Source organism: Solea solea, chromosome 9 (genome assembly GCF_958295425.1).
Source record: "Solea solea chromosome 9, fSolSol10.1, whole genome shotgun sequence".
Classification (NCBI taxonomy): Eukaryota; Metazoa; Chordata; class Actinopteri; order Pleuronectiformes; family Soleidae; genus Solea; species Solea solea.
The window spans coordinates 26,533,482-26,553,422 of NC_081142.1; the positions used below are offsets into that span (position 1 = coordinate 26,533,482).

Genomic DNA, 19,941 nt, shown 5'->3' on the forward strand with positions numbered 1-19,941 from the left:
CATGAGCAGTGCTGCAGATCCAGAAGGAGACTACCGTCTGGACGTGGATGTCTCCGGTCTGATCTTCTCTCATCACCCTCTCTTCAGCCGTGAACACGTGCTGGCGTCTCGTCTGGTTCAGCTCTACGATCAGTATCTGAGCAGACAACACAACAACCTGACAGGACACCTCACAGACAAGGTGAACTCTCAACTCCCAAAAACAACCCTGAACATTCTAAAATACTGAACCTGGTCTGGTGTGTTTTTGTTGTTTTGCAGTTGAATGGTCTGAGGCGAGCGCTGAGGAACATGCTGGAGATCCACGGAGGACGCAGCCTCTCTCAGGTCATGCAGAACAGAATATCCGACTACAGTCTGGAGGTTCGGTGAGTTTCCTAAGAACCATCATCAGGGTTCCCACGGGTCCTTGAAGTCCTTGAAGTCCTTGAAGTCCTTGAAAGCTTGTGAAAAAAAGTATTTGAAATTCGTTCTAAATAGACTTGGTCTGTTGAAAGTGCTCAGAAGTTGATGTTTTGTTCTGCTGCCGATGTGCTCTTAGGTCCTTGAAATCCTTTCAAGGCCCTTGAAAGTTTTTGAAACATGGGTCATTGAAAGTGCTTGGATTTTGTGCAGTGAAGAAGTGAAGTTGATATTTGGGTCAATGTCTGTGTTGTTTGTTACGACACCACCTACTGTTCACGCCGTGCGTTGTTTGATGTACGTAGACGAGGCGACGAGGACAGACATGGAGACGTCCTCACTCACTGTCTCTGTCTCTGCTGTTGACGTGAGATTCTGTGCAGAACAATGAGCGAGTAAAGTTAAGAGAGAGAGAAAAAGACGACGTCACCTAAGACAAAGACTAACTTTGAGGACTTGTTTTAGTTTTTAATGACCTCTTTCATCTATTTAATATTTATCATACATCATTTTTTTTATTCTTGTTATTAGTAGTTGTATTTTATCAGAAATAAACAATATATGGACGTAAACACTGCTGCGTTGTTCTCCACATGGCAGGAATACACGGCAGCTGCGAGACAGCGAGCAGGAGAAAGATCGGACTCTGCTGAAGAACCTGGTGAAAGTGTGGAAGGAGACGAAAGCCCTGAGAGAGTTCCAGAAGTTCACCAACACTCCGTACAAGCTCAGCCTCAGAAAGTAAAGCTCTCTCTCTCTCTCTCTCTCTGTGTGTGTGTGTGTGTGTGAAAGTCTTCTCTAACATGCCGCGCTGTCTGTCCACATGTTGTCCAGAGCGAGTGTGGACCGAGCGTCAGACGAGCGCGAGCACGAAGAGGAAATCTTGGCAGAAGTCATGGAGCTGGAGGCCGAGAGCGAAGAGGAATACCAGAGAAAGTTGGCCGAGTACAAGACGCAGCTGTCCGAGTGGAAGCTGTCCAGAAAGAAACAGGTGCCCGTGTGTTTGTTTCAGCAATAACACACATTTTCTTCTTGTTTCTAATCCATGATTATTCTTCCGACATGTTATTGTTTGCAGAAAGATAAAAAGAAGAAGAGGAAGACGAAAAAGAAGAAAAAGAAGAAAAAGGGACAGTTACAGGACGACACAGAAGAAGATGATGAAGAGGAGGAGGGCAGTGGTCCAGAAGAGCCCGCTGTAGAAGAAGAAGAAGAAGAAGATCTCCCGAAGCCAGAACCTCCCGAGAAGCCGGACTTTGACTCCGTCGAGCAGGGAGTTAGAGAGAAAGCGTCCAGGATTCGCAGGAAACCAGGAGAGGCCGTCCTGATCCCTGATCTGTCTGCGTCTGGAAACATCACCGCCAGCGAACTCTGCCCCAGGTACGAGCAGCAGCTCTGACACACTCAGTCACTCTGTTCATGAACATAGAAATATAAGCTTGTGAACCTGCACCAAACCCCATAGAGAAAACCAGGGATTTTAGCTGCTGGTCCTCTGCTGCCTCGTGTGGTCACTTTGTCACTGAGTTAAGTCTAAATGTACTGAATGTGACAAAATAAGACATTAGAACTTTGTGATGGAAGCAGCTGTGTGTGTGTGTGTGTGTGTGATGTTAAAATCAGTGATTTTCTCTGTGGACTTTGGTGTGGGAGAGTGAGTGCTTTATAAACCTCTGTCTAACAGTGAGATCAAGAACATGTTCTTCTCACAGACCAAAGGTTTAGACTGATAAAGTTCATATTAAATGTAGAGATGTCACGATACCAAAAATTCAGTAGTCTTTGCCAATACCAGTAAAATGACACGATTCTCGATGCCAAGTCGATACCACGGTAAAATAATAAAAGAAGGATTTTCAAAGATCCCATTTACTTAAAAATAAACATCTTTATTGGAAAAATATTGCTAAATATTTCCAAACACGACTCTTGGTGCCTTTTTTGTCAACGAGTCGGGGTGCTGCAGCCGCAGTTTCCATCTTTCACATGAGGGTTGTTATGACATGTGAGGTCTACTTCTTCGTGACCTTCTGACTGCAAGTATGAACTGCACCACTCTGAAGCATATACTGCCCCATTAGTTCTGGAAGAGTCACAGCACCGAAACATACCGCGCCTCGGTGCTTCCATAGGCATCGTCTGTGTTTTTTTATTCTAGAATCGGAAGGTATCGCAAGTATCGGTTTTTGTGACGTCCCTAAATCAATGTCTTGCAGCAAATACACGCAGGACTGTTTTCACTTGTTCTGTGAAAAGTCAAATATTAAAAACCCTTGAATATTTGGTTTCAGGGCTGAAGTAGCACGAAGGGAGGAAGTGACGCGTCGCTCTCTCTTTGTCAAAGTCGTGTACAACGACAAAGAAGTCTCCCGCACTGACAGACGCTCCCTGAACAGTGATTTTAGAGTCCACTTTGGTCAGATCTTCACGCTCAAGATCTTAAACTGTCCTCAGAGCATCAACTTACAGGTACATTCCAGACAGAGGGTGACCACAGAGAGGTGGCTTTTCTTCATTAACCATGGTTCCTGTACGTGTGCAGGTGTTTGAGGACACCGGGTCATCATGTCCACTCCTGGCTCAGGTGTTCGTCCCCGTGCCGGAGCCGTCTGTGTTGACGGGCCGAGTTCCTGTTGAGGAATTTGAGTTCAGCAGCAACCAGAGGGTGATGTTTGACCACGAGGGAGTTGGGAGTGGTACGTGTGTGGGAGTGGCATCTGTCCTCCTGTACAGTTGTTTGTTTTATCATGGATCAGTGGGAAGTATGTTCCCCTTCAATTACAAACATGATCCACTGTCTTTATAATAACTGTAAGAAATCCTTTAGATTTCTCTGTCAGAGTTGGTGTGTGTGTGTGTGTGTGCTCTTCTGTGGATGTCACATGGTTTGTTCTAATAATACAGACAATAATCTTGTCTGTGTCTGTCATGTCAGACGTCCCCCTCTCCTTTGATGCCGACGGCAGCAACAAAGTCACCTTGTTGACCTCTGGGAAACTGTCGTGCTGTGTTTCTTGGGGAGTCGGCGAGGACGACGTTCCACTGGCTCCTCCCCTGTCTCAACATCAGGGCGGCGTACACAGGTACTTTTACTTCAGTTTAACTAGAAACTCACAGACCTGTTGTAGCGTTCATATATCATATTATTATAACGTGTGTGTTATAGTGGACTGGGACGCGTGGACGCTGTCTCGTACATCGGTGCTTCTGGACTGTACGACATGAAGAAAATCGCAGACTGGGCGACGCAGTCACGTCTGGACCCCAACGATCCCAAAAACGCCTCCATCATGCAGCTGCTTAAAGTGAGTTTTTATACATTCTTCACTTTAGTGCAGTTAAGTTAAAACATGGCATCAAAACAAGAGGAAAAGGGAAATGATGTTAAAGTGACATGTGTCTGTGTGTCTGTCTGTGTCTGTCTGTGTGTGTCCAGGTGGCCAGCAGTGGAGAGGTGACCGCTCCAGATTACTTCCGTCTGGAGCAGCTCCAGGAGGAGTTTAACTTTGTGAGCGATGAAGAGTTGGAGAGCTCCAGACGATTCCGTCTGCTCAGACTTAGGAACCAAGAGGTCGCAGAGTTTCGTAATTTCAGATGTGTTCCTGCTCAGGAGAGAGAGGTCACTGACAAAGTCTTCCAGGTCAGAATTAAAGATGTGTTTTATCTCCATGTGACACAAGAACACGGTTTCTACCCCGATCTTTTGAGGAACACTTGAATATAAAAGTCCTGTGTGGAAACATTTAAAAGCAACAGAGAGAGAATAGAAAGAAAGTCAGCCGATCCAATACTAATTGTTAAAAAGAACATTTAAGAAATAAAAAGTGCACTTCCTCTTCTTCTGTGGTGTTGAACGGCAGCCGGCATCCATGATGTAACAATGCTGCCACCTGCTGGAGTTTGGAAACTCTGTCGAGAACCAGTTCATAAAAGTTTAAGATGAATAAAAGTGTTAAATAAAAGAGGTAAAAAAAAAAGTCAATAAGTACATAAATAAAGTATATGAATCATCAATCAATCAAGTAAAGTAAAAGTTAACAAAAAGTAAATAAATGAATGAGTTAAAAAAACAATGAAACAAGAAAAAAAATAATACAATAAAAACGGTAGAAAAAAGTAAAAAAAAAAGTAAAGATAAGTGTTAAAGTTTTAAAGCAGAGAGAAAATTACACGCGTAAATAAATAATCAAATGAATGATGGCCGAGTTCCATTTCACTGCTTCTCTGAACTGAACACAGCCTTTAATGATTAACCTGATCAATAACTGTTTCAGCTCGTTCACGTGTGTTTTTGATCACTGAATGACGTCGTTATTTCCTTGTTGTTTTCAGGATTATGAGCAGAGGCTGAAGGAAGGAGAGATTATCGACACCAAACATCATCTGGACTCACACCGAGCTTTAGTGGCCAAATATCTGCAGAAGGTGACACGGTTTATTTACCAGCAGGAAAACTGAACTCTCTACTGTTATTTATCATAATAATAAGAATACGAATTATTTGTATTTTCCTGCATATGAGCAGTGGTTGAAAGTCTTTCAAACTGTTATTTAGAGTTGAAGGTTCATATATACTGTATATATATATATGTGTATATATATATACATATATACATGTGTATATATGTATGTATATATGTATATATACGTGTGTATATATATATATATATATATACACGTGTATATATGTATATATATGTGTGTATATATATGTATATGTATATATATATATATATATGTATACGTATATATATATATATATATATATGTGTATATATATATATGTATACGTATATATGTGTGTGTGTATGTAGCTGAAATTCTTTAACCTGTTACTTTTGTTTTTACAGATCAGGGAGTCGGTCATCAACAGATTTCTTCTTGCCAGACATCACTACCTGCTGTCTGACTTAGTGATTGAAGAGGAGATACCAAGCATCGGGTAAATATTCCTGCACTTTGTTACGTTCACACACAACATGAGGATGTGTTTTACATGCAGGACACACTGTGGACATGTTTGGAAGGAAGACACATCCCTAAATTATTTCTGTCCAGCTGCAGCCACAGCTACCACTCACAGAAAGAGCCTGTGTTTTAAAACATGAGCTAGGGTTAGAGCTAGAGTTCTGTTAGTTGTGGGTGTTTTTCCAGAGGATGGCAGTGGTCCAACGTCAGAGATGCAAGCAGCTGTTAAACCCAAAAGAAGAAGAAGAACAACAACAACAACAATTATTACTACGATCACAAGAACTAGAAAATGAACCAGACGGACTAGCAGAGGAGGAACTAGAAAGTCTAGAACTACAAGCACTAAAAAACTGGAAGAACTACAAGAACAAGAAGAACTAGAATACGAACAGTAAAAGTAGAATAAGAACAACTACAATAATAAGAAGAACTATAAGGACTAGTAGAACTAGGAGAAGAAGAACTAAAAGGACTAGAAAAAGAACTACAAGGACTAGTAGAAGAACTACAAGGACTAGAATAAGAAGAACTTCAAAGACTAGAAGAACTAGAAAGACCAGAAGAACGACTAGGATAGTAGAAGAACTACAGGGACTAGAAGAACTAGAAGGACCAGTAGGACTAGAATAACTAGAGAAAAAAGGACTAGAAAAATAACCAGAGGAAGAAGGACTAGAAGAAGAATGGCAAAAACAACTAGATGGACTAGCAGAAGAGGAACCTGAACGAGAACTCCCTGCTCCTGTTGTCAGGGCAGAAGTGAGAATGTTAGTTTGGCCTGAATCAGTCGCAGCCTCTTTGATCTGCGTTCCTCTGGAACCTTCTTCCGCGCCATGGTCTTCTTCTTTACGAGCAGAGAAGAGAAGAACATTGACACTTCTGTTCTTTATTATCTCATATTGTCAATGCTGTGAATTTTCTTTGATGTCTGTTTCTTCTCTGTGTTTGAAACAGTGGTGCAGGTTCTGGGTATGTTGTTCTTCTTTAACCCCACCCCCCCCTTTAGTCTCATCCCTTTTTAGTCTGAGTTTCACCTTTGTAGTGACCTTTGACCTGTGTAGTTCCTGCAGTCTTCAGACCCTCTGGGGTCACTAGGACTGTATGTTAGCATTTACAAGTCACTCAGGTGAAATATTGATTCTGTCTCCATTTATGATTATGATTTTGATGGAGTCATATATAAATATATATATATATATATATTTATTTATTAGAAGTAAACTGATTAATCAGTCGGGCGATATTTACCATTTATTAATCAAATATTATAAATTATGATTAATGCTCCTAATTCCCTAAAACTAAAACTTCAAGTAAAATAATAATATAAATAGCACCCCCTAGTGTCTGTCCTTTCATCAAAGCTCCGCCCCCAACAACATAAACCTGCTCGAAGTCCAGGGGGTAGTGGGAGGAGCTTTATTGACATTGACTACAACCTGTCAGAACAGGAAATAAGCCCCTCCCACCAGATGAACGCTCTCTGGCTTTGAAAGGCTCTGCCCACATTGATATTGCATTTATTGCATGACTTTCTCTTTTTATTAGGTTTCTTTGGTGACTGATATTTGACATTTTTTAATAATCGACATTGGTTTATCCAATGTTTACACTTTGTTCTCAGAAACGTTGCTATTCACTAAAGCGAAATTTCATTCATCCAAAAGTAAATTATTTTAGTTTTTTAATGCCCTTTTTCATGTATATAATTTTAAAGTCATTTAAAGTTCTGTTTTAGTGTTGGTGACTGAACTGAAACCATTTTTGGTTTTATTTGTTGTCACTAAACACTTCTATTTAATAAGTTTGAGTAAAAGATATGAGCATCGATCATCGGCCACCATCTGCTCTGATTTCTATACAAACGGATTCTGCGTTATAAAACTCATAAGTGTGGAGGATTAGTCCACACAAGCCTGGATGGACTGAACTGTTATCAGTGAATATTATGTGTTGATAAGATAAGTGCGTCTGAAGATTGATTCTCCACTCTTCAGGATTCTGGGACTCAACCTTTTCAAACTGGCCGAACCCAAACGTCCACTGAAACCTCAGAGGAAAGAGAGAAAGAAGGTGACGGCTCAGAATCTGTCGGACGGAGACATCAAGCTGCTGGTCAACATCATCCGTGCTTACGACATCCCTGTCCGCAGACCACAGAGCAAACCTGGAGCGTGTCCTCAGGGCGTCGTCCAGGGCAGTGATTGGCTCGTCAATCAGGTAATCTTCTTCATCTGAACAGAGGCACAGAAAACACTGAAAACAGTGACGACACAGACACAGACACACAAAACATAGGAAACACACAAAACACTGAACACAACACAGTTTTAACATGGTTTGATAAATGAGCGTTGTGTGTGTGTGTGTGTGTGTGTGTGGTGAAGGTTCTGGTGAGGCCGTTTGTGGAAGTTTCCTTCCAGCGCTCGGTTCTTCAAACGACCACAGCAGACGGACCCAACCCCTGCTGGAACGAGGAGCTGCTGCTGCCCTTCATGTGACACAAATACTCCCTAACCCTAGAAAAAAGAAATCCCTAGTTTTTTAATCACCACTTTCATATGTTTAATATTATTTTTCTTATAAATCCTGCCGTGCAGACACAAAATGTGGATTCAAGAGAAATGCAGGGTCTACTCTGGCTCATCAGAGAGAAATTCTCTTTTCTAGTTTTTTCTTGTAATTCTACAAACAAACAGATAAACTCATTCTCTCTCTACAGCGCCCCCAATGGTGACTACAGCGTTGCCAGTTTGCAGTCGGTCAGAGACGAAGTGTTCATCAACATATTTGACGAGGTGGTTTATGAAACTGGAGTGGTGAGTGAGAGTTTCTCTGAGGTTTTTGTCTGTGAGGAAACACTGGCTTTAACTCCTCTGTTTCTCTCTCTGCTTGTCTCAGAACGACAAAGACGGCGGGACATCGATTCACAGCCGAGCAGAGAAGCACTGGTTAGGTTCTGTGAAGATTCCCTTCAGCACCATCTATGCTCAGTCCAGGGTGAGAGTCACAGTGACTGTGATGGACTGGCGTTCATCCAAACCCATGTCTGGGATTTTTCAGTTTATTATAAGTGGCTTTGGATAAAAGTGTGTGTGCGCATGTGCGCGTCTGCGCGCGCGTGTGTGCGTGTTTTTCTGCGTGTGTTTTACGTGTGTTTTACATGTGTTTTACATGTGTTTCTGCGTGTGTCAGATTGACGGGACGTTTAAGGTGAACACGCCGGCCGTGCTGCTAGGCTACAGTAAAGAGCGCAGCCACAGCACCAACAGTGGTTATGACATCCTAAGGAGCCTGAGTGAAGGAGCCTTCATCACACTCTTCATCACCATCGAACCTCACCTGGTGCCGGGAGAGTCCATCAGGGAGAAGGTCCGTTTGTGTCCGTTTGTGTCAAAAAGTGAAACTTTACAATATTCTACAGCTCATTAAAGTAAGATTCTCTAGAACTGAGCAAATGCAATAGAGTTACTGACTTCATCAGCTCTTTTTGATCAAGTTTAATATCAACATTTATTTGAGTCTAGGATGATTTTCACTTTTCTTAGAAGTAGTGATTAAGGTATTCTTTCAAGGCATACCTTATAAAGTCTTTGGCAGCTGAAATCTATAATACGTTTGAGTTTTGCTGCTTTATGTTGCAGTTAGATGGCATTTACTTTGTAAACCACTCACTCTCCCACACCAAAGTCCACAGAGAAAATCAGTGATTTGAACATTGTTGATCCACTGCTGCCTCCATCACTAAGTTCAAATGTCTTATTTTATCACTTCAGTGTTTGAAACTTTACATTTCGACTTAACTCAGTGACACAAAGTGACCACACGAGGCAGCAGAGAGTGAGTGGTTTACTGTGGGTTGTTTATGTCGGTGTTATTTTCTTCATATTTTGATCCTATTATGTCATATGTTGAATTATGTGTTTGTTTGGTTTTTTTTAAAAATAATTTTCTTTTCATCTTTTCTGTGTCACTTGCTTGATTTTGCTCTGCTGCATGTTCTAGATCAGGGAAGTGAAGGTAAAAGTGCCTCATGTATTCATCTCCTTCATGTCATCACTCATCACAGTAACGTTGACCTTGTTGTGTTGTTGTGTTGTTGTTGTGTTGTTGTCAGTTTGACAGTCAGGAGGACGAGCGTCTGCTCCACGCCTCAGACACCTTTGAGAGGGAGGCGGCTCAGTCGTATCCGGACCGCCCGTGCGTCACCACCGTTGTCGACCTCAGTGGCAAAACGGTCTTCATCACGCGCTACATACGAGCGCTCAACCCCCCGCAGGAGCTGCTGGACGCCTTTCCTGACAACCACCAGGCGGCGACGGTGAGTCTAACCTGGAAAGAAAAGAATGGACACTGTGTTTTGTTTTACCTGCCGACCTGCAGGTGTTTGGCTGATGTGGCTCCTCCCTCTGTTTCTCACCAGACTCTGGTCGCTCGCTTCGTCTCCCTCATCCCGTCTCTGCCGGACAGAGTGACCTTCTCCTTCACCTGTGACCTTTGGAGCACCTGTGACGTGAGTCAAACACACACCTTTATTAAAGTGACCTCATTGTTTTCTTTCATGTCATTCGTGTTATTTCTGTTTTAGCAGCAAATGATTCAGATTAGATTCAGATTAGAGTCTTTGTTTCTTGTTTTGTGTCGTGTTATTTTCTTTGTTTCTTGTTTTGTGTCGTGTTATTTTCTTTGTTTCTTGTTTTGTGTCGTGTTATTTTCTTTGTTTCTTGTTTTGTGTCGTGTTATTTTCTTTGTTTCTTGTTTTGTGTCGTGTTATTTTCTTTGTTTCTTGTTTTGTGTCGTGTTATTTTCTTTGTTTCTTGTTTTGTGTCGTGTTATTTTCTTTGTTTCTTGTTTCGTGTCGTGTTATTTTCTTTATTGTGTGACCGTGAGAGAATTCCAACGCTGTTATACTTTTACATTTCTTCTTCAACACGTATATTATTGTTATAATATTTTGAGTGGGATATTTGACCTTCGTAAATTATAAAAAGAAAAGTCACAACATGACCTCATATGGCTTTAAGTTACTGTGAAGTTTGTCTGAAATCCAGAAACAGACTTTCTTTTGATGAAGCTCCTCTACTGTTTGTTACTGTTACAGCAATTCCTCACGCTCCTCGCAGGAGATGAAGAGGAACACGCTGTTCTGTTGTGCAACTACTTCCTGTCTATGGGTAAAAAAGCCTGGCTCATTATTGGTACAGCGATACCAGAGGTGAGAAACACTCATTTATCACATTTTAGAGGGATTTAAAAGTCAGAGTTTAATTTTTTGTCTTTGTTTTTCAGTAAAAACATGGCTGACACAAGGAAAAACTGATTTAAAACTGTTTAACAAAACGTCTGTTTAAATCTATGATATCTTTAGAACACGTTCACGTCGTTATCTCACTGTTACACAGACGTCCGTAAAGCACTCACTCTCCCGCACCAAAGTCCAGAGAGAAAATCAGTCCTGGTTCCACATCTTCCTCCGCGACTAAAAACACATTTCTTTCGACTCTACCTCCACTAAGACAACAACGACAGAAAAAAAAAGAAAAGAAAAAGAAGCATTTACGAGCACTTTATAGTTTGTCTTACTTGAAGCACTCACTTCTAGCACTTGTTTGTACCCGAATGTTGAAATGCACTTATTGTAAGAGGCTTTGGAGAAAAGTGTCTGCTAAATGACATGTCATGTCATTTCATGTCATGTCATGTCACTGAGGTCATTCTGAACGCTGGATTTCAAACACTGAAGTGATAAAATAAGACATTAGAACTTAGTGATGGAGGCAGCAGTGTGTGTGTGTGATGTTAAAATCACTGGTTTTCTCTGTGGACATTGGTGTGGGAGAGTGAGTGGTTAATAAAAGTCTGTCTCACACTGAGATAAAGACGTAATCATGTGACGGATGACGTAGATTTGATCACATCAGTCTTTTGTGAAGTGGTTTCTGTGGTGTCAGCTCGATCAGTAACTTTGTCAATGAAAAGTATCCTGATGTTTGTGCCGTGTTTGGTCTCAGGGAACGACAGCGTACGTCCTGACCTTTGAGCAGAGCCGTTACCTGATCTGGAATCCCAGCAGTGGTCAGTTCTACGGTCAGTACGACACCTTCTGCCCCCTGCAGGCCGTCGGCTGCCTGGTCAACGCAGACAATGTGAGCGTCCTTTAATGATCCGTCCACTGTGTCACGTCTCGCTCTGCTGTGATGGCGCTCCTCATCAGTTCATGCTCACTCTCTCACTCAGGTTTGGTTTAACATTCAAGAACACGCTTCACCAATGACCGTGAATTTTGACGTCACAAAAGCCAATTTATGGAAGCCATTTTTCTCACGAGTTTTCTCTCACCCTGGACTGAGCAGTGTTCAGGTGAGTGTTTCACATCCAAGGATTAAACTTTGGATCCAAGTCCAAGTCGTCCAGCAGCTGTTTCTGTCAACGTGTGTGTGTGTGTGTGTGTTTGTAGCCGGAGGAGCTGGTGTATCGACGCACAGACAGAGCAGCAGCTGCTGAACTTCAGGACAGGTACGACACACACAGACAGACACACACAGAGAGACACACACACAGACAGACACACACACACACACTCTCTGCTGATGTTAACAGAATAGAGAAGATCCTGAAGGAGAAGATGATGGAATGGCGCCCCCGTCAGCCCACTCGCTGGAACCGTCACTGCACCACCACCCTCAAACACTTCCTGCCAAAACTGGAGCAGAGCGGGGGGCGGGACATCGCCGAGGGACACCGCCACGAGCTGCAAAGCATGCTGGGAGACAACAGGGTGAGTCTGCTCCAGTAACCTAAACCCTTACACCCTGAACCTTAAATACTTAGACCATTAAACCATAAACCACAAACCCTTAACCCTTAGACCCTCACACAATTTATCGCCTAAACTATCGCCAGAAATGAATGAATAATAACATATTATTATTTTTATGAAAAATGTTGTTCTTGGAACATGGGGCTCGTAGTTTTTATGTCGTATTCAAAGATAAATGTATGTTTTTGTGTCGTATTCAAAGATAAATGTACGTTTTTGTGTCGTATTTAAAGATAAATGTACGTTTTTGTGTCGTATTTAAAGATAAATGTACGTTTTTGTGTGAATGTTATTTTACATTAGTGACAGTAAGGTTGCTCCGCCTTTTTTTAATCCCCAAAACTTTGGAATAGTAACTCTGAAAACTGAGACCTTTAAAAGCAGAACAGTGGGTGTGGCTCTGAACTGTGTGATGTCATCAGTCATGGCGTGTCTCGTGGTTTATGTTGACAGATTTCAGGATTCCCGCTGCACCTCCCGTTCTCAGAGATCCGGCCCATCATCGAGGCCGTGCACAGCACCGGCGTTCACAACGTCCAGGCGTCTAACGTGGAGTTTGCGCTGGCCGTGTACGTTCACCCGTACCCCAACAACGTGCTGTCAGTGTGGATTTACCTGGCGTCGCTCGTCCGCACCTGACCTCCAATTCTGTTAGAGTATGTCAGCTCTGATCTGCACGCACACTGTAATGTAATTAAACAGTTTTTAATATTTTTAACTGTGACTTTATTCATGTGAAATCCATCACCTCCATTAAATGTCATTTTCAGAAACATTAAATGTTCTAGTTTTGCTGCAGATGTAGGCGTGTTTGTTTACCCTCAGTGAAAACACGGCAGCAGAATGAGAAAGTCTCACCTTATAAAATCTACGATGTCTTAACATGTTCACGTCTTTATCTCACTGTTAGACAGTGTTTGTAAACCACTCACTCTCCCACACCAAAGTCCAGAGAGAAAATCAGTAATTTTAACATCACACACACAGGAGTTATTGATCCACTGCTGCTTCCATCACTAGTTCAAATGTCTTATTTTGTCACTTCAGTGTTTGAAATCCAACGTTCAGCTTGACCTCAGTGACACAAAGTGACCACACGAGGCAGCAGAGGAGCAGCAGCTAAAATGACTGATTTTCTCTGAGGTTTGGTGTGGGAGAGTGAGTGGTTTACAGACGTCTGACAGCGAGATAAAGACGTGAACGTGTTCTCATGTTGACGTACATTTTATTAGATTTTGTTAAATTCCACTGACAAAAACCTGAACTTTGTTTAAAATAAACAAAAACAAACTCAGTCATAATAGTTTCATTTAATAAGTTCAATATCAATTGTTGCAGCTCCAGAATAATCAATTATCGACTTCCTGTCTGATAATCAATCACCATGACAAAAGTGAACTCCTGTTTAATTTTCCCACATCATGAAAACAGTGATGATGTCACATGATCTGATTGTGAACTGTAGAGAAGCAAAGTCAATAAAGTTTAATGAAAAACAAACAAAACAAAAACACAGAAAACAAACTAAATATAAACAAGTTATTGTTTTTTATTTTTCCATAAACAGGAAAAAGGCAGCGGGATGTTCGCCTTCCTTACGTAAAGGATTTGGTTTCCGTGGAAACTAACGTTACAGTTTCATCAAGAAACTTTTTTTCTTTGACGCGACACAAAAATACAGCCCATGTTTTTTTCCCCGTGATAAAGTGCAAGAAAAAAGGAGACGTGACAAGTTTTGTTTTATTTAGGAGAAGGGGAGGGGCATGTGGTGGGGGCAAGGGGGCGGAGTCACTCTCCTGAGCGACAGCAAGCTCTGAAGCCGCACTGAAGATTCTGACAGCCGCTCGCCGTGTCTGCGTGAGGACCTGCACACACACACACACACACACACACACGGTGGTCATTTAATGAACTACAGGCACGACATATCAGTGAAGAAGCTGATACTGACCTTTGACCTGACCAGCTGTGACAGACTGTGTGAGATTAGTCATGGTTTGTGTTTTTGTCACATGATCATGTCTTTATCTCAGTGTTAAACTGAAGTTTGTAACGCACGCACACACACACTGCTGCCTCATTCACTAAGTTTAAATGTGTTATTTTGTCACTTTGAAATCCAAACTTCAAACTTTGTTTGAAATCCAACGTTCAGATTGACCTCTGTGACACAAAGTGACCACATGAGGCAGCAGAGGACCAGCAGCCGCTGTGTTTTCTCTGGACTTTGGTGAAGGAGAGTGAGTGCTTTACAGACATCAGTGTAACAGTGAGATAAATTACATTTCATTATATATTACATATTCTTAAGATATTGTAGAAGTAAGAAAATATGGAATTTCTTAGGTTAGCCCTTATGTTGAGTTGTGAAATGTAAGTTGTGTGTGTGTGTTGTGTTACCGTTGATGTTGTCGCAGTAATAGAAGTGTTCGTCGTTGAGGGAGGGACAGGCCGACACCAGCTCCTGCAACCCCACCTCTGTGATGAAGAGGCAGCCGGACAGGTTCAGATGCTCCAGCAGGGGGAGCCCTCCACGCTGGGACAGAGCCCTGAGTGACCACACACACAAACACACAGTCAAACAGCTGAGTCATTAATTAGTCTCACTGCGACTGGGAGAAGTTACACTATCTTGTCATGAGACTCCTCCTCCGTCTCTGAAGACAAATAAAGCAGCGCTGCAACCATCCATCCATTATTCATCAGTCACTGACTTCGTCACATTCAACAGTGATAACTGCAGCTGTGATCAGTGATATCACCAAGTACAACTCGCTGACTCTGATGTTTTTGACAGTTTTCAGACTTGAATGCCACCAAAGATGCAGTGCACAAGGAAGCCAGTGGGTGGCAGCAGAGGTCTGAAGCAGCTGTTTTAGGGTGTTATTATATATTATATATCAGACCATGAAAGAGGAAAAGTGTGAACAATCTTTACCTCAATCCAGAGTCTGTGACTTGGTAACATCCGGAGAGGCTGAGGAATTTCAGCGAGCGTCTGGCCTCTGATTGGTCAGTCCTGTTCTCGGGCTCCAGACACCGCACCTCTCCAAACGAGGAGCATTTAGTCCGAAACTGTGCAGTGACGTTTCTGCCGGAGCCCGATTCACTCTGAGGCCCAACTAAAGTCCTGAGGGCCGTGTCTGTGGAGCAGCAGGTGGAGTGACCACACAGCATCTCTGTTGACACCGTGTGCTGCTGCTGCTGCAGGTAGAGGGCACTTGACTCAGTCCTGTTCCTGTGCCTCCTCCTGCAGGAGCACAAACCTCCCATCAGCTGCGTCTCCACAAAGCTCTCTGTGTCTGGGAGCGGCATCCCGCCGCGGCGGCTCCACTCGGCGGCGTCCTCGATGTCGGCCAGGTCCGACGAGTCCAGGACCCAGACGTGCGTGGGCGTGCAGGCGGAGCTCCAGCGTCTGTCCCCCTGCTTGAAAACGATGGCCTGCCGCTTACGTCCCAGTGGGTGCAGGTGTCTCTCGTCCAGCAACGCGATGGGGACGGTGGGGCTTTTCAGGAGCTTGGCTCGCCGCTCCAGGCGCCTGTCGAAGCAGACGGGAGACGTGAGGTCGCCCAGGCCGATGGACAGCTTCTTCAGGGTGTGATCAGTGAGCTTGTCGCACCCCGACAGATCCAGGTGCTCCAGAGAGAGACGTGCTCCGACAGAGGACCAGCTGCAGGACAGAGGACAGAAGGAATGCAGTGGTGAGGGACAGTCTGTGATGTCCACTGATAAGAGGAAGCACCACACTTTTACCGAGTCTGAAAAATGAACTTTGTAAACCACTCACTCTCCCACACCAAACCTCAGAGGAAATCAGCGATTTTAGCTGCTGCCTCATGTGGTCACTTTGTGTCACTGAGTTAAGTCTAAATTAAATACTTTAAAAGCCTAGTGACAAAATAAGACATTAGAATTTAGTGATTGGAGGCAGCAGAGGATCAACAACTTGTGTGTGTGTGTGTGTGTGGGAGAATGAGTGGTTTACAAACTTCAGTCGTGATCATGTGACGTAGATATCAGAGACTTAAGCTGACATAGATTGTTGTTCACCTGTCAAAAGCAGAATCAGTAACATCGGTCTGGGTCAGATCCAGGTGAGTGATGTTGGGACAAAGTCTGAGGATTTGACGAACCTGGAAACAAAAACACAGTTTTATAAGCAGATCCTCGGCCGTGAAGAGTTGAATTTGACACCACGCACCATTTTACTGGAGACTGTGGAACTGTACGCCAGAACAACGGACTTCACAGACACTCCCACGGCGGGCAGAAGGTTCTGGATGATCCCGTTCAGAAGCCACTTCTCTCTGCGAGCCGTGTTGATGGCCAGAGAACCCGGCGTGTGACCCGACTCGTCTGAAAAACAATCATTTCTTAAGCTGTGACACAGTGAGATGAGAGGACGGATCTTCAGAACGTTCTACACGTCGCCGACACTTCAGCTGAACATAGACACGCCCACCAATGAGTGAAGACAGAAACCTCACCAGACTCGTCCACATCGGCGTCCTCGTCCCACTCCTGATACGCCCGGCCCTCGTTCTGCCGACTCGTCACCCACTCGTCGTCAGGCTCCTGGTCTAGCTCCCCCGGTGGACCACTGCAGTAATCGCCTGCATGAGAGACGGATCCAAATGTAAGGTCATGTACGTCACATGTTTAACCGTTTGTTTCTTCTCTTTCTTTTTCACACAGTTGAAGAACGATGTTTTTGAAGTGACTCAGCACAAAAGTGTTAACAGTTTCATACGTTCATAAACGACTGTATGGCACTAATATAGGTGGTTTGTGGTTTCGTGGGTGTTTTTTTTTTACCTCGGGCCCAGCGTACGGGGTACAGGTGTCTCCACAGAGAACCGGTCACAGCCAGCTCTGACCACGAGCTGCACACCTGACTGCAGCGACACAGGTCCTGAGGACTCAGGTACCGGAACAGTCTCAGGAGGATTTCTGTAGGCATCTGACAGATGTGAGTGCAGGGGTCACTTTTCTTTTCCAGTTCTACAGAAATAAAAGAGAGCAAGAGGAAAAAAATAACTGAAGAGTGAAACACAATAATCATGCTTTTATGAACGTTAGGGAACATTACAGTAAAATGTTTTCAATTCATTTAATAAACAAGAAATTTAATTTTATAAAGTAAATCTAATGAGTGTAGTGTTATATGCAGAGCCTGCATAGAGTACTTTGACGAATTACTTGAATCCTAAAGTTTAAAAACAATAAATAAGAGTTGTTTCCTTTAATATAGCGTCCATTGATAGAATCTGTAAGCAATGATGAATGACACGTGTGTGACTGACCGTAGTCGGCCTTCTCGTGGTCGGTGTATTTGAAGGCTTTCTGCAGCTCAGCCTGACGCCACAGACTGAAACCCTTCAGGACCTCTGCAGCACAGTCCCACTGCTGCTGACTGCAGTGCTGAGCGATCACCTGCTTCTTGATGTCCTTCAGCTCCTCGTAGGTGAAGTATTCCATCAGCATGGGCTGAAACACCTGCACACAATCTCCTCACTTTACAAGCAGCTCAAAACAGCGACACCTACAGGCCTGTGAAATACGTTCATCGCCACGTTTCACTTTTCTAGTCTTACCAAATCTTCTGGAAATGGACGTGTGGATTATTTAGTAAATAAATGTGTAATCATGTGAACATCTTATACCTCTTCCTCTTCCTTCATGTGGGGCAGAAAATCCTGCGTGAACGCCTCGAGTCGCTCCTTCAGCTGCTGCACATAGTTAAGCTGCTCATATTCACTCTAAAAACACACAACAACCATTAATACAACAGCAAAATCAACACCAGTGTTTAAACTTCTACTACTGGATATACTGTGTGTAAATTGGCCATAAAGAAGCATTTTACTGTCACATTTAATCTTGTTTTAAATGCACAAACCAGCCTTTGATAAATGAGTCACTACTTAAATTCACATGTGTTATTTAAAATTATCAGAAACAAGACTGAATACAATGACTCCACATAAAAAACAAACTGTTTAAAACGCTCTCTCACCAAAAACCATTGAAAAATAAACTTAGTACAGCTTTATTTACATCAGGACAAACATTTTTAGACGTCACAAAGAAACTCAATCTTTTCTCTTTCACAAAAGTCAATAACTCCAACTCTGTCCACTTATTTCTTTGATACTACTTTCCATATTTCTGGTGCTTTTAAAAAAATAACATGCATTATTAATGTTAATTAACTGAGGTCACCTCCCAGACTGTGTGACGCCTATAATTACTAACCTTTACAATTAGCCTGTACATATGAAAAGTCATGGTTGGTTAACATGGTAGTTATTCTAAATCACAGTGTTACTTCACCACAGAGGAACAAGTATCAGTTGCAGTGCTGCTAATTTCCCCCCACGTCAGTAAAGCCTGCATTTTTCCCCCCAGCTCAGACACCTGACTCTTAAATGACGCTTTGACATAAAGACCCATGTTTACCTTGACGCTGTGCAGTCCCTTCTCAAAGAGGGACAGCATCTCGGAGAGTTTGTTGCCCGCATGCACGTTGTAGACGGTGCAGCAGCGCTGCTGCAGCAAACCGATGATGTACTCGTTCTCGATCTGCTCGTGCATCTTGAACTCCTTGAAGGTGGCGCACAGCGACTGGAGGAAGGAGCGGAAGTCATTGTTGTTGGAGAAGTTGGTTTTTGAGAGCTGAAAACAAACAAGAGCAGTGACAGACATTTCAGTATGTGTGGACGATATGACCCACAAACAATACAAATGAATGAATGAATCCATAAGTTATAGGGATAATTAAACATTTATTTCTGCTCCTGACTCAAACCAGTATAAAACTTCAAACTTAAACTTTAAAGTTTAAACGTGTTTGAGCAGAAAAAAGGACTTAAACTATATTCATATTCAATTAAACTATTGATTATTTCCATAAACTATGAATCAATACTCAAACCACTTGCTGGTTAATTTGTTCAGTTCTATTTTAACCAAACTTTATATATGATGTGACCCAAATCACAATAAAAACCGTAACCATAATACTATTACTAATATATAACAAACTGTTATACAGAATATAATGTGCTCACACCACATTAATACGTGTGATATTTCAGTGAAATTGTGTTTTTTTGGAAGTCTCATAGACTTTCTACATCTCTATATACTATTGTTAGTTAACTAAATTATCATTTTTGGGTGTTTTATTGCGCAATTAATCTAATTAAGACGTTTAAGTGCGAACACTTTACGCATGTTGCATAATACGCTGTTCAGGCAGCTTAGTCGTGCGAGTAAAAACTATTAACAAGCGTAAACTTGATATCAAATCAATAACTTTATGTTTAACGCCGACATAACTCGCTCTTTGTGACGTTACTGTTAATTGTTCGTGTTCTTAAACAGCGCAGTTTTGCACTTTCTGCGTCTGCTTCGCGTAACATAAGCTAGCAGCTTAGCTTGCTAGCTGCCGTTAGCTCGTCCGTGGGCCGTAAATCGAGCGTAAATAAAAGCCACGCAGTTGATCGTCAGTAATAGTTCGTACGCACCTTTTCGCAGTATAGGCCCACCAGCTGCTTCATACGCCAGTGTGGTCCGGTAAAAACATCCACCTCGTCCGGGAAAGGAGCCATGTTTGTTCGCGCTCCACAGCCGAAGTCAGTGCGTCATCTGCGGCCGCTGCTACGACTCTAAACAACCAGGGGGCGTGAGCACGCTGTGCGCGAGCCGCTCACGTCACCCGCGAATCAGGCCGTAACGTAATCAGC

General features: G+C 42.8%; 2 protein-coding genes across 2 annotated transcripts in view; one reads left to right on the forward strand and one right to left on the reverse strand.

Annotated features, from left to right (window-relative positions):
- Positions 1–12,911, forward strand: part of cc2d2a (coiled-coil and C2 domain containing 2A) — a 20,204-nt gene extending 7,293 nt beyond the window's left edge. The window contains exons 13-37 of the mRNA XM_058638627.1: positions 1–181; positions 262–368; positions 1,003–1,143; positions 1,237–1,393; positions 1,481–1,782; positions 2,694–2,871; positions 2,945–3,098; positions 3,338–3,485; positions 3,569–3,707; positions 3,839–4,042; positions 4,735–4,827; positions 5,253–5,344; positions 7,371–7,593; positions 7,761–7,870; positions 8,096–8,192; positions 8,275–8,373; positions 8,569–8,745; positions 9,491–9,694; positions 9,797–9,886; positions 10,475–10,588; positions 11,385–11,519; positions 11,611–11,733; positions 11,831–11,889; positions 11,974–12,151; positions 12,647–12,911. The exon at positions 1–181 is cut by the window's left edge and continues 29 nt beyond it. Of these exons, the coding sequence (XP_058494610.1) occupies positions 1–181; positions 262–368; positions 1,003–1,143; positions 1,237–1,393; positions 1,481–1,782; positions 2,694–2,871; positions 2,945–3,098; positions 3,338–3,485; positions 3,569–3,707; positions 3,839–4,042; positions 4,735–4,827; positions 5,253–5,344; positions 7,371–7,593; positions 7,761–7,870; positions 8,096–8,192; positions 8,275–8,373; positions 8,569–8,745; positions 9,491–9,694; positions 9,797–9,886; positions 10,475–10,588; positions 11,385–11,519; positions 11,611–11,733; positions 11,831–11,889; positions 11,974–12,151; positions 12,647–12,832 (3,691 nt within the window). The 3' untranslated portion in view covers positions 12,833–12,911. The remainder of the gene's footprint in view (positions 182–261; positions 369–1,002; positions 1,144–1,236; positions 1,394–1,480; positions 1,783–2,693; positions 2,872–2,944; positions 3,099–3,337; positions 3,486–3,568; positions 3,708–3,838; positions 4,043–4,734; positions 4,828–5,252; positions 5,345–7,370; positions 7,594–7,760; positions 7,871–8,095; positions 8,193–8,274; positions 8,374–8,568; positions 8,746–9,490; positions 9,695–9,796; positions 9,887–10,474; positions 10,589–11,384; positions 11,520–11,610; positions 11,734–11,830; positions 11,890–11,973; positions 12,152–12,646) is intronic.
- A 573-nt stretch (positions 12,912–13,484) lies between these two features.
- fbxl5 (F-box and leucine-rich repeat protein 5) lies at positions 13,485–19,876 on the reverse strand. The gene is made up of 11 exons (XM_058637911.1): positions 19,723–19,876; positions 18,653–18,868; positions 17,857–17,952; positions 17,497–17,689; positions 17,009–17,194; positions 16,681–16,806; positions 16,395–16,549; positions 16,244–16,326; positions 15,132–15,863; positions 14,594–14,742; positions 13,485–14,058 (listed from the first exon to the last, which is right to left on the reverse strand). The coding sequence occupies exons 1-11, from the start codon at positions 19,804–19,806 to the stop codon at positions 13,982–13,984; spliced, it is 2,097 nt and encodes a 698-aa protein (XP_058493894.1). The 5' UTR covers positions 19,807–19,876; the 3' UTR covers positions 13,485–13,981.
- Positions 19,877–19,941: the final 65 nt, after the last annotated feature.

Excerpts from the sequence above, each read along its gene's own strand:
- fbxl5 (XM_058637911.1), bottom strand. The coding sequence starts at position 19,806 with ATGGCTCCTTTCCCGGACGAGGTGGATGTTTTTACCGGACCACACTGG. Across the intron at positions 17,953-18,652 it reads AGGGACTGCACAGCGTCAAG|AGTGAATATGAGCAGCTTAA; the intron begins GTAAACATGGGT and ends GTGTGTTTTTAG. Across the intron at positions 16,807-17,008 it reads CCCCGTACGCTGGGCCCGAG|GCGATTACTGCAGTGGTCCA; the intron begins GTAAAAAAAAAA and ends TCTCTCATGCAG.